Raw genomic sequence first — 16543 nt, 5'->3', positions numbered from 1 at the left:
TGCACAGCGAAGCTACTCACCACATGAAGTCAGAACTGGTAGTCCTTTCAACATCTTCACTTTTAGAAACCTGCACTTTAGTAAATATATCCCTATGCGTTTCTGCATGCCATTGTTGTAATGCATGATTGTTACCTTCCAGTCAGCTTGAACCAGTCTGTCCACTCTTCTCTAACCTTAACATGGCATTTTCACCCTCATAACTGCAGCCCACTGGTTGTTTTTGTTTTTTGTACTATGTCTGTAAACTCTAGAGACTGTTCTGTGTAAAAATCCTTTGAGAGCCACAGTTTTTGAGATAGTCGGACCACCCCATCTGGTATCAACCATCATTCTACAGTCAAAGTCATTCAGACCACATTTCTTCCCCATTCTGGTCTTTGGTCTGACAACAACTGAAACTCTTAATCATGGGGGTAATTCTGAGTTGATCGCAGCAGGAACTTTGTTAGCAGTTGGGCAAAACCATGTGCAGTGCAGGGGAGGCAGATTTAACATGTGCAGAAAGAGTTCGATTTGGGTGGGTTATTTTGTTTCTGTGCAGGATAAATACTGGCTGCTTTGTTTTTACACTGCAATTTAGATTTCAGTTTGAACACACCCCACCCAAATCTAACTCTTTCTGCACATGTTATATCTGCCTCCCCTGCAGTGCACATGGTTTTACCCAATTGCTAAAAAATGTCCTGCTGCGATCAACTTGGAATTACCCCCCATGTCTGCATGCTTTTATGAATCAAGTTGACACATGATTGGTTAATTAGATAGTTACATAAATGAGCAGGAGGGCAGATGTACCTACGCTTAAGTCAGACCTGATCGCAACAGCAAACTTTTTCTCTAATGGACAAAACCATGTGCACTGCAGGGGGTTTGCGCACTCTAAAAATAAAGCAGACAGTATTTACCCTGCACAGAAACAAAATAACCCACATAAATCTAAAGGGCCCTATGCACTGGTCGATATATTTGTGAGATATTGAAAGTGTGGATGCTTCAACGATACGCATGCCCGCAATCGTTCATCGTTGAACGATCATCGTTTAAACATGCCAGTCAATTTGGACGATATAGATGTCTATACTGTCATATCATCCAAATTGCCCATCAATATAGTCCAGTGTGTAGGCTTTAAATCGTTGGTGAAAAATCGACCATCAATAATATCGCCAACATCGCCCAGTGTGCAGGGCCCTTAACTCTCTCTGCACATGTTATATCTATCCCACCAGCAGTGCAACATGGTTTTGCCCATTAGAGATAAAAAAATTGCGATCAGGTCTGAATTAGGCCCCTAATAAAGTGGTCATGGAGTATATATATACAGTATATATAATATACATATACATTCACAAACAGAAAGATAGATAGACAGACAGACAGACAGACAGACAGACAGACAGACAGACAGACAGATAGATAGATAGATAGATAGATAGATAGATAGATAGATAGATAGATAGATAGATATTACCTTTAGCATTTTAACAGTTCAAAACACCAACCTGCAGAGAAAGGTAAAAATGCCTCGGGTCGTACAAACTTCCCACTTGAATCCAGAAAGTGGTTTGGGTTAAATTCATATGGAGTTTTCCACTGAGACTTGTCATACAGAACGGATGTGAGGAAAGGAATGACCTCTGTTCCCTACGATGAAAAACCAGTACTTTGCGTAAATATATTATTAAAACTAATAGCTTGTGTAACTTGTTGAAAAAGAAGTTCACTACTGTGCAGACTGAGACTCCAGTCTTCCTGCCCCCCAGGGAGGCTTCATGCCCTATCCCAAGATGGGTGCCGAGATCTCTACTGAGCATGTGCAGGGAACATCTTGTCTTTACTGTGTAGAGTGACATGGTGGTAGACAGAGGTCTCCTGCCCATGTTCTATGAGAGACAAGGTTAATACCTGCTACAAAGCTGTTCCAGCATCCTTGCTCAGCTACCCATTGCCGCATACATTAACCAACTGATGAGCTGTATAAAACCCCACTCCGTTCTAGCTCCACTCCATCACCAGTGTGTATGGCTGTACCTGCTATCAATAAACCAACACAACTGGTCAGGCTGGGACTGGCCCACAGGGGTATAGGGGAAAACACTGGTGGGACCCACTGCCTGGGAGCCCACCAGGTCCCAGACTGTGCATTTGAATTATACATTATACATATGTTACCTTATACTGGACTATGGTGTATCTGCTACAGTGCATTGCTGTTATTACTCTGTTATTAATCTAGTACACTGTCATACATACAGCAGCTGAATTTACTGTATATACTGTATATGAAGGGGCCCAAAAGTTGCACTCTCTAATGGTTAGTCAAACCAATGAGGTGGCGGGCCACACCCCCTCTTCACAGGGGGTGGCAGGCCACACCCCTAACATGGTAACATGGGCCCCTACCACTGCATTTCCCCGGTGGGCCCTACATGCCCCAGTCCGACACTGCCACTGGTTAAGTAACTGTGCTGTTCATACAGTAGTGTGAGTAATCCGCTGGTGTGTACCTCTATAACTCTGCAATATCAACACCTGCACACACATTATTTACAACATTGCTGACACTTTTCTATGGCTCTTCTTATGTGGCCCAAAATGTGAGCCTTACTAATGTGGTAAATCAGGCTTATGGCCAGTGTCTTATCTATGGTGCAATTAGTTGGGTCATTGGCCCTCATTCCGAGTTGATCGCTAGCTGCTTTCGTTCGCAGCGGCGATTAGTTGAAAAAGCGGCATTTCTGCGCATGTGTATGGTGTGCACTGCGCACCGCGCGTCGCAGTTTCACACAAGGTCTAGCGACGCTTTTCAATCGCATGCTGATCGGTGAGTGATTGACAGGAAGTGGGTGTTTCTGGGCGGAAACTGAGCGTTTTCAGGGAGTGTGTGTAAAAATGCAGGCGTGCCCGATAAAAAGGCAGGAGTGGCTGGGGAAACGGGAGAGTGGCTGGCCGAACGCAGGGCGTGTTTGTGACGTCAAAACAGGAACTGAACAGTCTGAAGTGATCGCTAGCTAGGAGTAAGTTTCGAGCTGCTCAGAAACTGCACAATCTTTTTTTGGAGCAGTTCTGCGATCCTTTCGTTCGCACTTCTGCTAAGCTAAGATACACTCCCAGAGGGCGGCGGCCTAGCGTTTGCACTGCTGCTAAAAGCAGCTAGCGAGCGAACAACTCGGAATGAGGTCCTTTGTGTATTGTGGACCCAGCTAGAATGTCTCTATGGTTACCACAATGTTCATACTCACTGAAAACAAGCTCAATAACCTCTATAGTGCCCCAGTGAATATTTTAGCCTGGAACCTTCTGCACATTTCACAAGATTCCACTCTGTGCTCTCAGCAGTGAAGCAGCGCTCCCTGCCACCCTGTGCTGCCCTCGAACCTGTGATGTGACGGGACGGGGCTGGGCTGCTGGCAGGAGATAGTACAGACTCACCCACACTCTCTGGCAGTGCTACAAAATACAGGGTGTATGTCTGGAGAGTCCTTTGGGATGAAGTGGGACCTTGATTTCTAGAGCACTAGTATACAAAGCATACCTGTTAGCAATCTAAAGTCTACGCTTACAGTCCTCTGCATACATTGTTGGGAGATGGATCTTCTATAAGCCACCTGTATTACTGGCTGATAGGGATTGGTTTCCTATCTTGCACTGATTCCTAATTCAACAGCAGCGTTCAATGTAAGAGAGGATAAGGATTAGATAAAGATAAGGATTGGGCTGTGTATGATTTTTCATCACTGATGTCAACAGTATCATGTCAATGGGAGAATGCCAACGTGTACGTAAAGCATGTTAACCATATTGACATTCTATATGATTCTAACTTAAAACATGATACAGTAGTAAAGCGTCATGTTTAAAGTTATAATGCTGACACAGTTAAAAAGCTTTAACATTATTACTGAGTCTATATTCTCCTGTTGACTTTGCACAGTTGACATTTTGACTGTCGACAGCGGAAGTGTTGACTATTTAACTACATCCCTAAAGTTTTACCAGCGACTATTATCTGGCTGGTAGAAGCTCTGTCTGCCAACAAGTGATTTCAACTCTTCCCTTTTTTCCTGGTGTAATCCCTTGAACACCCAGGACCCCATGCTTTCTGCAAAGGTCCCAACAATCACGACGGAAGTATCACATGTAGGGCATGATTCTAATTCAGACACAATGGGGGTAATTCCAAGTTGATCACAGCAGGACATTTTTTAGCAGTTGGGCAAAACCATGTGCACTGCAGGGGGGGGGGGGGGGGGGGGCAGATATAACATTTGCAGAGAGAGTCAGATTTGGTGGGGTTATTTTGTTTCTGTGCAGGGTAAATACTGGCTGCTTTATTTTTACACTACAATTTAGATTGCAGATTGAACTCACCACACCCAAATCTAACTCTCTCTGCACATGTTATATCTGCCCCCCCTGCAGTGCACATGGTTTTGCCCAACTGCTAAAAAATTTCCTGCTGTGATCAACTTGGAATTACCCCCAATGTTGGAGTTGGATGTTGAACATTTTCTTTCCACAGCACATGCATAAAGTCACAGAAGCAGTAATAGTAAAAGAGGCAGCAGACAAGGGCACTGCAGCGTCTGACTCAGGATTACCTTTGGAATACTGTAACCACGAAAATTCACATCATTTACAGTCATGTGAGACAAGTTCAGGGGAACGATATTGGCGAACCTCTGTACTTCATGTATCACTGCATCAGTATAAGGCATATTCCTTCTATCATCGGCTGTAGGCATCTGTCCTGGCTTCATATGTGTCCTGATTTCCTCCTGCACCCTTTCTACAAAGTAGTAAACATTTATTTAACACAATACAATATACTGTATGTTTGCACTTTTATCACTGTCAAAGAAGGGGTTGGATTAATAATTATGTAAAAGACCCCAGCAGGTGAAAGCAGCAACGTGCAGGCAGAGCCTCACCTGACATACTCCAGTGTTCTCCAGAGTTTTCACTATACAAATGATTAGAATAATACAAAGAAGCTATTTCTAACTAATAAATATAATCTGTATATTAGTATAATAATTGTTAAAGTCAAAACTCACTAAATATTTGCAGCTCTCTGCTGGAAATACAGAGACTGTCAGGGAGCTATGAGCTCGGCCTCCCCACTGTGACAGACTTTGCCTGGGGATGGGGACAGACTATGGGGGTAATTCAGACTGCAGCAGCAGCGATCACAGTCTGAATTACTTTGTGGAGTTCGCTCGTGCACCCTGGTAGCCCAGTGAGATCCTATCAGCATCTCACTGGCTACGATCACCTCTGTCTGATTGACAGGCAGAGGCGGTCGTGGGGTGGGAGGGGGCGTGCCAGCGGTGTTAGAATGCCGTTGGCGGGGCGCGGTACGGACAATGAAGGCATGTCCGGACTGTTGGGGGGGCGGGCCACGGTGGCTGTGTGACGTCACACGCAGCCGCTGCGTCCCGGGACGCGGCGCGTAGCGGCTTGCCAACGCGTAGGAGCTGTGCTGACAGGGAGCTACTCGTCAAGTATAAAAGCATCGCCTCCGTGCAATGCTTTTGTACCTGTGTATGTGTGTGTGGTGGGGGGGGATAGGGCCTGACATGCGGGGAGGATTAGCCCAGTGCTGGGCGTCCTAAATTTAGCACACCTACGATCAGATCTGAATTAGGCCCACTGGCCAATAATAATACTGCAATACTAAAAGCACATAAGATCTGCCTCACTAAGGGGGATGTGGCTTGATGCAGTGTCAAGTGACCTATCCAGGAAGATCCCCAGCACTTAACAAGGAGCAGCCAACATGAAGGCGAAGCTGATGATCAAGACACCTAAAACATACCTGCCTACCCTCCCGGATGCTGAGGGAGCCCCCCATTCATTAGAGTAGTCCTCCGCAGCCCCGACCCGGGTGGTGACTCTCCCGCATCCCGGCCGCTTCCTCGTAAAGCGGGCAGGATGGGGATAAAATCCCTAAAACTCGGTTGCTGTGTGAAGGGGAGGGGCTAAAGACACAAATCGCACCATTTAGCCCTTCCTGGGTTCCCGTGAATTATGGGAATTTTCCCGTCTTGGAGGCAGGTCTTAATGACATCATAGTCCACTCCCACCCCCCGAAGTAACATGCTTCATCTCCTCTCCGCGCTTTTCCCCGGAGAGAAGACATAAAAAGTAGGTACGTATGAGCTAAAATGCAGGAGAATGTGCTGGTGAGTGGCTGCTGGGGCTGGGCAAGTGTAAGATTTCAGTGTTTGGACCATGAGTAAGAACCTGTAGGACAAAGGGATTAGTGCAGTATTTTGGGTTTTAAAAACTTTTCATTCAACATTCCTTCAAAAACTGTGTGCAAGTGTACCTAGAAAAATTGATGCTGTTTTGAAAGCAAAGGGTGGTCACACCACATATTGATTTGATTTAGATTTCTCTTCTGTTCAATCACTTTGCAGTTTGTTAGTTGATAAATTAACTATTAACACTTCTAGCTTTGAAAGCATTCTTACTTAAAGCATTTTTCCACAACTGCCTAAAACTTTTGCACAGGACTGTATATTATTGCAATCTTCATATATATAAATGCAAAAGCCCTCACTGACTGACTGACTCATCACTAATTCTCTTACTTCCCGATATGTTAGGAAGCTGAAATTTTAACATAGGTATTCTTCAGGTGGGAAATAGGAAAACGACGTTATCAGAATTTTAATAAACCTCCCGTAAGGGGATGAAAAGGTGATTGACATAATGATGTCATTACAGATGCATGACTTGCATTGCTTGAATGATAACGCTCAAACAGACAATCGGATTAAAATTTGGTGCGCAGAACTTAATAAACGACAAAAATGATCCTGTCACTTTTTACCGTATCTGCTACGGGTGCTACTCGGGTAATGCCAAGAATCTTGGATTAATATTTACTTACATTAAGATGTCTCAAATGTACCTCTCTGTAAATTTACCAAATTTGTAATACTCATTTATATGTACAACCGTAAAAATCAGAAACTCCTGTGCGAACGGTTAGAACAGCTAGTTTAGTATATTTAAGACTAGCAGCGTGATATTTAGTTAATATGAATTTCTACAATTTTATGCAGCAGTTTGCATCTTGTGATTTATACTTCTATGGTCTTTTTAGGCTTCCGTAGTTTGACCATTGTATCAATGTGGTGAAGGGTTGTTCACTTTGCAGTTAATTTTGTTTCACACACCTGTATCCAGACCGGATGTGGGGCATTCAGTTTCGGGTGTTTGAATCAATTTGAAGGAAGTTGCGAATTTTATATTATTATATCCTGATGAAAGAGCTGAATAAAATAGTTCTAAAAAGTCAGTATAACCATGATGGTAATGTACCTTACTTGACAAGTCATCTAGAGTTCTGCCCTTGGTCTGCTTATATATACTGTATGTATAACATAGCACTCATACAGACTGAAGTTCTGGAGCTCTATCCATTTGAATCGCATCTATAGAATTGTTTACTCACAGTTGTACTTATAAAACTATAAGGACTTCACTCCTTGATTTTATTGGCTCTGATTTGTCTGGTGGACCAAGTGTATGATACATCTTGATCCTACTTGGTTGACTATATTGTTCAATGTGACTTTTTGATACGTCATAAATGTTCCAAGTCTGTGCTAGTACAGAGATTAACCCCCTGATGAAGTCTCACAAGAAGATGAAACGCATAGGGTAAAAAGAACCTGTACCCGGAGATGGTCCGGAAAAAAAATATGACCTCAGGAGCGAGAACCTTACAGCTATTGTCACAAATGTACATTGTATTACTATGCTTTAGTATTGTGTGAATTTACATGGTTTAACAAACAGTATATACAGCTGTACCTTGGTATAATGCCCACATGAATAGAGTTGCTATATTTAAAAAAACTAAAAATCCAGGACACATGCGGGCATGAATAATCCAGGGGCAAGGCCAAATACAGGGGCATTACCACTCTCTCCTCAACAAAAGTTCTAAAGATCCCACATCTGCAGATCCACTCTCAGTCCCTACATTGATTACCTGTATTCTACCACATTCAATATAAAATACTTTTACTCACACACAAGGCCATTAACCAAACTACGCCAACATACATCTCTTTCCTTATCTCAAAATATCTCCCCACCTGGCCTCTTAGCTCTTCACAAGATCTACCTTTTTAATCCACACTCATTATTCACTCCCATTTATGACTGCAGGACATTCTTTGGGCTGCACCCACTCTGTGGAATGCCCTACCATGCACAATAAGACTCTCATCTAGTCTCCAAACCTTCAAGCGTTCCCTGAAAACTTAACACTTCAGGAAAGCTTATCACATTCCAGAACCACTCACTCAACCTTCATAAGCTTTCCTATCCAGTTACATCCCTGTACACACATATCCTCACAACAGCTTCCTGGACCCCCCCCCCCATCTCTCTGGAGGGTGTGTGGCCACAGCATGTTGGGGGGATGGACGGCATGTTGGGGGGTGGGGTGGAGGCCTTCCGAGGCCAGCTGTGGAGATAGACTTGCGAGATCTTAGCAGCAGTGTGGAGGCTGGAAATGGCTGTGAAGGATGTGCCCAAACATGGGACACAGCCTGGTGAAACACAGATACACAACCCCCTCCCCCCCCCCCCCCCCGGTGGCCCGACCCGCCACTCATATGTCTGCCTACTTGCCCGCCTGCTGATTTATAATAATGAAAGAAACATGGCTACTGGTGTGCTCTGGCCTGGGCACCCTGGCATGCCCGGGCCTGAGAAATCTGTACCACCCCTCCCCAACCTCCATTAGGCGCCACTGCACACGCAAGGTACAACTCAGGTGGATAACAGTTACATACAGCCAGGTGCCACTGTAGCCCTTGGCTTGCTGTAGCCGCTGCTTTGAGTTACATCACCCGGTAGCCTGTGCGCACTCCCCACCTCTAATGTCCCCCAAGTGGCTACCTCCTTCCATATCCTCAGAGGAGATTGAGTCAGGTGTTGGAGTGTAAAATCTGAGATAATCTGGGTATACGCTTTCCGCTGCTTCTCGGGGCGAGTGAGAACCTTTCTAACTTGTGGCCCAGTCAGATGCAAAGTCCTCAGGCCTCTATCTGGGACTAGGTGGTGTCAGTAGCCAGCTCAGGGTCAGTGTGGCAGCAGCTGGTCACATGGGTCTGAACTGCGGCGGAGGAGGCAAATACTGTAGGTCAGTACCGGGGGGCTTGCTGTGAAAGTAGTCGGGTGGGGCCGGGAGTATCCAGGAAGTCAGGCCTCCCTTTTAGTACACCACTGCTGCTGAAACTTTCCCTGTCAGTCACAGTGCCCAGTACTCCCAACCCACTCCACCTAAACCACGCCTGCTGCCAGTTCTGTGTCTGCGTGTGGTTGTCTCTCTAATTCCTGTAAATGGGATATTTGAGATTAGCTCTCATTGTGTAAATTGCTGTAGTCAGCTTTGGAGTTCCCACTTGGTTGTGATTTCAGAGACTTCCAGGACTTAAATGGATCCTTTTCATAAGACTGAGAAGATGTGAAAGCACACTCTTCTGAATAGAGAGTCTGCAGACTATTAATTGCTGGAGACTGACAGGCAGCTTGAGGTATTGGATCCAGAAATCACTCAGCCAGAATAACCGACTACCGTTTAGGAGGAGCTTGATGATCTGAAAAAGGACTCAAAGGGAGATGTTTCAAACTTTTAAAATAGACATAAAATGAAGTTGCCCATAGCAACTGTGTAATTTCATAGACTGTGCTTAGATAAATTACAGTGAGAAGCTAATTGGTTACTGTAGGCAACATATCCATTTTATCTCTCTCGATTACTGCAACCTGTAGATGAAGGACTATTAGCAGTACCTCGAATATCCTGGAATTCATCTGGGGGTTGAGCTTTTAATCATGCACCTCCAACTCTATGGAACTCGCTTCCCCGCACAGTTCAAAAGGCCTTCACGCTATAATCCTTAAAAAATAAACTCAAGACCTTCCTGTTTACTCAGCATTTCACTAATGTCCCTTTAGTATCTCCATGCGCTCTGTATTTTATAGCTTTTCTGGATCTCATTGTTTCTATATTGCATTATGTTCATTCTATGGGAGGAATTTAACTGTTGTTTGCCTCAGCTGCCACTAGATGGCACCCAAGTGAGCAATTCAAGTGTTGCTCGGTTCGGGTGCGCATGCAGCCATGTGCAATACATTTCAACTCACAGTCTCCTGAGGTGTGAGCTGAAATGGGAGTCGCCCTTAACCAGGACTTTAAACGGGTTTAGCCGATTTGTGTGGCTAAACCGAGTACTAATGTGCGCGCACATGCAGCATGCCTGCCCAACAGGGGGAACAATTGAATAGATCGATTGGATCCATCATTGGCTTTCTTTTGCATAAAGATGCACTTAAGCTTTTATAGGCAAAGCCATCTATAGATGGCCTTGCCAAATGGGCAGTAGCTCTGGGGAGTTATTTTTTCTGGGGCTTGCTGCATATGGGGTTTGTTGTGCTTCATATCTGCAGCAGCAGCATATATCTCTGCGCATTTTTAATACATATGGCAAGCCATATATATATTGTGACTATGTACCTCCCACCCTTAGCCTAGGTGCAACTGAATGCAGGTTAAAATGCATGCGCAGTTGGTCAAAGAGATCTGTCCACTATGCAGACTTGTATGAAACTCTGGACTGTACACTTAGGAGCAAAGTGATGAGAATATATCATATAGGCAACTTTCGGATCCTCTAACAAGTTTTTCGTCTTAGAGTAATCTATTGACAGCTACTGTATATTATATGCGTTCTGTGGAACGAGCTGATCCAATCAGGAACCCACCCTTGTTTCAAATGTTTTATCATCCTGTCATAGACGTAATAGAGTTCTCTGCAAGTTTTCAGTGACATCTCAAGTACATGTATGTGACGTCAATCTTACTGGTGTACATGGAATGAAAAGTGGATGGTTCAAATGCGCAACCCTCCTATGCAGCCTATATTAAGTACTAGGTCCCCCACGAGACAAAGGGATTGTATTGCAGCAGTGAATAAGTACATAACTTTGGGCGCTATTTAAAATGGAATTTTTATTGTACATTAAATAGATAAAAATAAAAATAAAAAGTCCAATGGTGAATCACCAGATAAAACAAAAGACTAAAAACTGAATGAATCCTCCTTAAAAGTTAAAATGCCATCATTAGTGCTCCGATTGTATGTGCATTGAGGTTAAACAGTTGTAGACAGAACCAGAAGTGATCTTACTCGGTTATTGGAGATGGAGCCGCCGGTGGTAAAGCAGTGTGTGATCCAGAATATACACACCGCTGGGCTCCAAGGCTTCTAAACGGGCAGTCACTGGTGGTCCTTTGACAGTCAGATTCCAACGCATTTCGGACCTCTGTTGGGTCCTTTATCAAGGCAGAATGACTGTTGTAATCTTAAGCATCCTTTTAAACACTTCAAACAAGCCGCACCTTCCTATACCGGAAGTGTGCTGTACTAGCACTTCCGGTAAACACGGCTTGGCACTTCCGTGGTTGGCAAACACATGTCTCTCAGTTGGCAGAAGTGCATGGCAAAGGTACTTCTGGTAAGTCCAGTTTGTTCGTTGTTGTGGTTGGCGGACGTTCTAGCATTTAACACAATGGGTGTATCCCAATGTGTGATTTTCTCATTATTATTATTTTAATTTTTATGGTCAACGGAACTGGTCCCAAGGATGAAAGTATCCAAAATACACTAATAACAGTTAAAAAAAACATGTCTATTACTCCTTCTACTGTGAATGAAAAACAATGCTCAATTATTAACATTATATTTTGATGGGCGTTTCACGACAACTATAGAAAGACTATTCCCCATTAAGGACAACTTCCGCCAACCAAAGGATACACTGATTGTGTTAAATACTAGAACTTCCGCCAACCACGACGACGACTTACCGGAAGTACCTTTGCAGCGCACTTCCGCCAACCGAGAGACACGTGTTTGCAAACCATGGAAGTGACAAGCCATGATTACCGGAAGTGCTAGTACCGCGCACTTCCGGTTTAGGAAGGCGTGGCTTGTTTGAAGTGTTTAAAAGGATGCTTAAGATTACAACAATCATTCTGCATTGATAAAGGACCCAACAGAGGTCCGAGACGCGATGGTATCTGACTGTCAAAGGACCACCAGTGACTGCCCGTTTAGAAGCCTTGGAGCCCAGCGGTGTGTATATTCCGGATCACACACTGCTTTACCACCAGCGGCTCTACTTCCAATAACCGAGTAAGATCACTTCTGGTTCTGTCTACAACTGTTTAACCGTAATGTACACACAATCGGAACACTAATGATGGCATTTTAAGGAGGATTCATTCAGTTTTTAGTCTTTTGTTTTATCTGGTGATTCACCATTGGACTTTTTATTTTTAATTTTTTCTATTTCATGTACAATAAAAAAAAATGTAGTGCTCAAAGTTAGGTACCTTTTTACTGCTGCATTACTGGTGTACATGTCTAGGGATGAAGAAATGGATTTTCTTCCCAAAGTTCACGTCCAAGACGTAGTATGTGAGATGCAGGAATGTTACATACTATGCACTGTACATACTGTACTCCTAACTTCAGAAGCTTCCATTACAGACAGATGTTGTTATCACTATCTAGGAGCCCTGCACAGTTACCTGATACCAGGAAACTTTGTCTTGGCATTCTATTTATGATGATTGTACCACAACATGCCATGTAGACAGTGCTGGATTAAGGCTTTGGTGCACCTAGGGCACTTAAAACTGGAGGGACTTCAGGAACAATATTTGGGATATGACGGTTGGGGCCTTGTGTGCAAGCTTTCAGCATGCACATGAAAAGGGGGCATTGCCACACGCCACACACCTATTTCATGTCACACTGGGGTCATGCACATCTCTTCCACAAGAGTTAGCACACATTAGTGGTAAACATTAATCCTAAGTAGTGTTTCTGTTAAAGACAGGAAAACCCTTTAATGGCCATATAGCACAGTTATAAACAAATGAAATATAGATTGAGTGAATGGGATTATATAACTATAAAGTCTTTGGTCCATCCATTCTAGTGACTGCACGGATCCAGTCATTCAGGTAATGTACTGAATAAATGGGTTGGAATGCAGTTTCACCTTTTACTTCAAGGTCAGCTAATGAAGTGATCTGCTGACCTGAATTTCCATTCCGATTGTATTGTAAATGCGCAAAGTGTCACACAGCGCAATGATTAGCCAATATGGAATGTGTCAACAATTAACCTCTTAACTCTCCCAGTCATAATTCTCACATAGTATAAAATTACTTTGAATTTCTGGATACTTTGCCATCAGTAAAAGGGCCCAGCCTAGCGATGCAGATGTCGTTTCGGTTCCAGCTGAAAATAAATCCCGAACTGTGTAGGCCAAGTTTTCATCATTAAAGTATGTTTCAGATTCTACGGATTCCTGAAAGCACAAATGTTAAATAGTAAGTATGTCATTTCCCTATACATATACATTCATACAATGCTGTTCTGTTTATCAAATCAAGCGCTATCGGGTCTTCTTGTACAGATGTGTCCTGATACACCTAGCGTCTTTATGCCATAGGGCCAAGGGGTTGCCCTATACCGACAGCCAGAATCCCGGCACAACAGGTCCACAACACCCATAGAGTGGGAATAGATCCCGTGGTGAGCGCAGCGAGCCCGCATCGTGGCAAGCGCAGTGAGCTCGCAAGGGGACTCATCACTCGCCCCGCTGTCGGCATTCTGTTGGATGAGATGCCAATGTCGGAATATTTACAGCCGGCATCCCGTCTGCCGGTAAGGCAGTGGCGGATCTAGACTTAACTTTTAGGGGGGGCGGTTTAAGAATTATGACTCCTCCCCCTAATCATAGCTCCTCTCACTTAGAGATGCCCTTCCCGTTTGCTTCAAAAATTTCCTATTGTTGCCATTATACCACATGGTATGAGCCGAAACTCCCATTATAGCATACTGTATGAGCCGAAATTCACATTATAGCACACAGAATGAGCCGAAATTCACATTATACCACACGGTATGAGCCGAAACTCACATTATAGCACACAGAATGAGCCGAAATTCACATTACACCAGACGGTATGAGCCGAAATTCACATTATAGCATACTGTTTGAGCCGAAATTTACATTATAGCACACGGAATGAGACGAAAATCACATTATACCACACAGTATGAGCTAAAATTCACATTATACCACACAGAATGAGCTGAGATTCACATTATAGCACACAGAATGAGCCGAAATTCACATTATAGCACACAAAATGAGCCGAAATTCACATTATAGCACACAAAATGAGCCAAAATTCACATTATAGCACATTGAATGAGCTGAAATTCACATTATAGCACACAAAATGAGCCGAAATTCAAATTATAGCACACAAAATGAGCCGAAATTCACATTATAGCACACAAAATGAGCCAAAATTTACATTATAGCACATAGAATGAGCCGAAATTCACATCAGATCCAAAAATGACCCCAGCGGTGCCAGATACTCAAATGCCACCTGCGGTGCCAGATACACAAATGCCCCCAGCGGTGCCAGATACACATGACCCCAGCGGTGCCAGATACATATGCCCCCAGCGGTGCCAGATACACAAATGCCCCCAGTGGTGCCAGATACACAAATTCCCCAGTGGTGCCAGAATAAAAATTCCCCCAGTGGTGCCAGAATACAAATGCTCCCAGGGGTGCCAGAATATAAATGCCCCACGTGGTGCCAGAATACAAATGCCCCCAGTGGTGCCAGAATACAAATGCTCCCAGGGGTGCCAGAATATAAATGCCCCACGTGGTGCCAGAATACACATGCCCCCAGTGGTGCCAGAATGCAAATGCCCCCAGTGGTGCTTACCCTCCTGCTGCCAGTGCCACTGCCGCCGATTCCCGTCTCTGATGCTGAGGGGGATCGAGTGCACCGCGTGTCTCTTCTGCGCCTCCCCTCACTGAGTCCATGTCTCCGGCGGCCATTTGAAATATAGCGCCGGCTTGTGAGCCAATCAAAGCTCACGGGCCGGCAGCCAATCAAGAGCCGATCCGTGAGCTATGATTGGATGACAGCCACAGACAATTAAAATGAATGCCGGAGACGGGGACACAGTGGGCAGGAGAGGCGCGCGCAGCGCTCTCCTCGCTTCAGTGTCAAGGAGACGGGAATCAGCGGCAGCAGCAAGCGTGTGTGCAGGGTGGGATGCCTGTGCGCACCAGGCAACCCCCGTGCGCACGCCTACACTGTCTCTCTTCGTCTCACCTTCTCCCGCCGCGCTGCACCGCTCTCCAGTCCGGCACCGTGGCGGGACCCGGCCATCCATCCCGGTGCCGGTATGTGTAGGGGGGGCGTTCGCCCTAATCGCCCCCCGCTAAATCCGCCACTGCGGTAAGGCATATGTAATCGGGCACAAGGCACCTAGTGTGACTGAGCCACTCCGAGAAGTGTAGTGTGCCGTCTTTTCTTTCAATTTTTCTTCTTATTCGCATTGCAGACGCAGCAAAGCACCACTCACAGTGTGCTAGAGATACGTACAGTCGCAGATGAAGCACAACAGAACTTGGCATGAGAAAAAGAAGCAGCCATAGCAATCTGTATGCAGCTTCAGACACACAAATATACAGATGTCGCACATCACATTGATCAGTGTAATCCAGCAAAGTAGTTTTGTCACTTCAAGTTTTTTCTGTACAAATAAGGCGCATATTTTGAGTGAGAAAGATGCTCAGTGCAGCTGAGTCGCCTCGGCTCCACTGTTCTAGTTAACCGGGTTTTTATATCAGTCTGTCTCAAATCACACCCCAATTTGTCATTGTCTGCTTTTATATGCCTACGACCTGAATATCGGTGCTGCTCCTGGCCACCCAGAATAGTATTCAAGTCTCCCGGGCTGAAGATGCTGCTCATGTCCCCCAGCGCCGCCCACTTCTCTGAGTGTAGTGGCTGGTCCAGGCAGCAGTTTACATGATTCACCACATGTAGTCTCGACACTGTACTGCAGGAGCAGGGCCATGATGCTGTAGTCGCGTCATCACACCTCACACCGCCCATATATGCTGCACCCCACACCCCAATGTGAAGCCCAGAGGGGGCAACCAGAGAGTCAGCAAATATGACCTTGTCAAAGTCGAAAAATATTGTACTACATGCCCCATGTACTAACCCCATGCACATGCCCGCTGCTCGTGCACCCAGTCCTCCGTTCGTGCACATATCCGCAATTTGCGTAAGATCGCTACGGCGATCATGCGCATGATATGGGTATTTACGGTGGAGTTTGTGAGCGTGTAGCGTGTTATTAGAACATAGCATATTTAACCCAAATAGTGCACATTGTACACATAGCCCCATGCACCACATCAGAAAGAAATAGCTGTTTAAAAATGATAACAGAACAAAGGGATTCACCTTTACAGGATAGGAGGGGACAGAACAAGGTTACAAGGTGGTGTTTGGTATCCAGCTGTAGGGTATTTTAAGGGAAACATTCTGGTGTTGGTTTGAGGAAAATCGCATGTTCCTGAGGATAGTTAGATGCAGAAGCAG

General features: G+C 44.8%; 1 protein-coding gene across 1 annotated transcript in view; it reads right to left on the bottom strand.

The window, feature by feature from the left end:
* LOC134945329 (cytochrome P450 2K1-like) overlaps positions 1-16543 on the bottom strand; it is a 178053-nt gene that overhangs the window by 16867 nt on the left and 144643 nt on the right. Inside the window, exons 6-8 of the mRNA XM_063934533.1 lie at positions 13275-13416; positions 4605-4792; positions 1506-1647 (exon numbers count right to left, since the gene is read on the bottom strand). Of these exons, the coding sequence (XP_063790603.1) occupies positions 1506-1647; positions 4605-4792; positions 13275-13416 (472 nt within the window). The remainder of the gene's footprint in view (positions 1-1505; positions 1648-4604; positions 4793-13274; positions 13417-16543) is intronic.

This window comes from Pseudophryne corroboree, chromosome 7 (assembly GCF_028390025.1).
Source record: "Pseudophryne corroboree isolate aPseCor3 chromosome 7, aPseCor3.hap2, whole genome shotgun sequence".
Taxonomy (NCBI): Eukaryota; Metazoa; Chordata; class Amphibia; order Anura; family Myobatrachidae; genus Pseudophryne; species Pseudophryne corroboree.
This window is presented reverse-complemented; position numbering and strand designations above follow the sequence as displayed.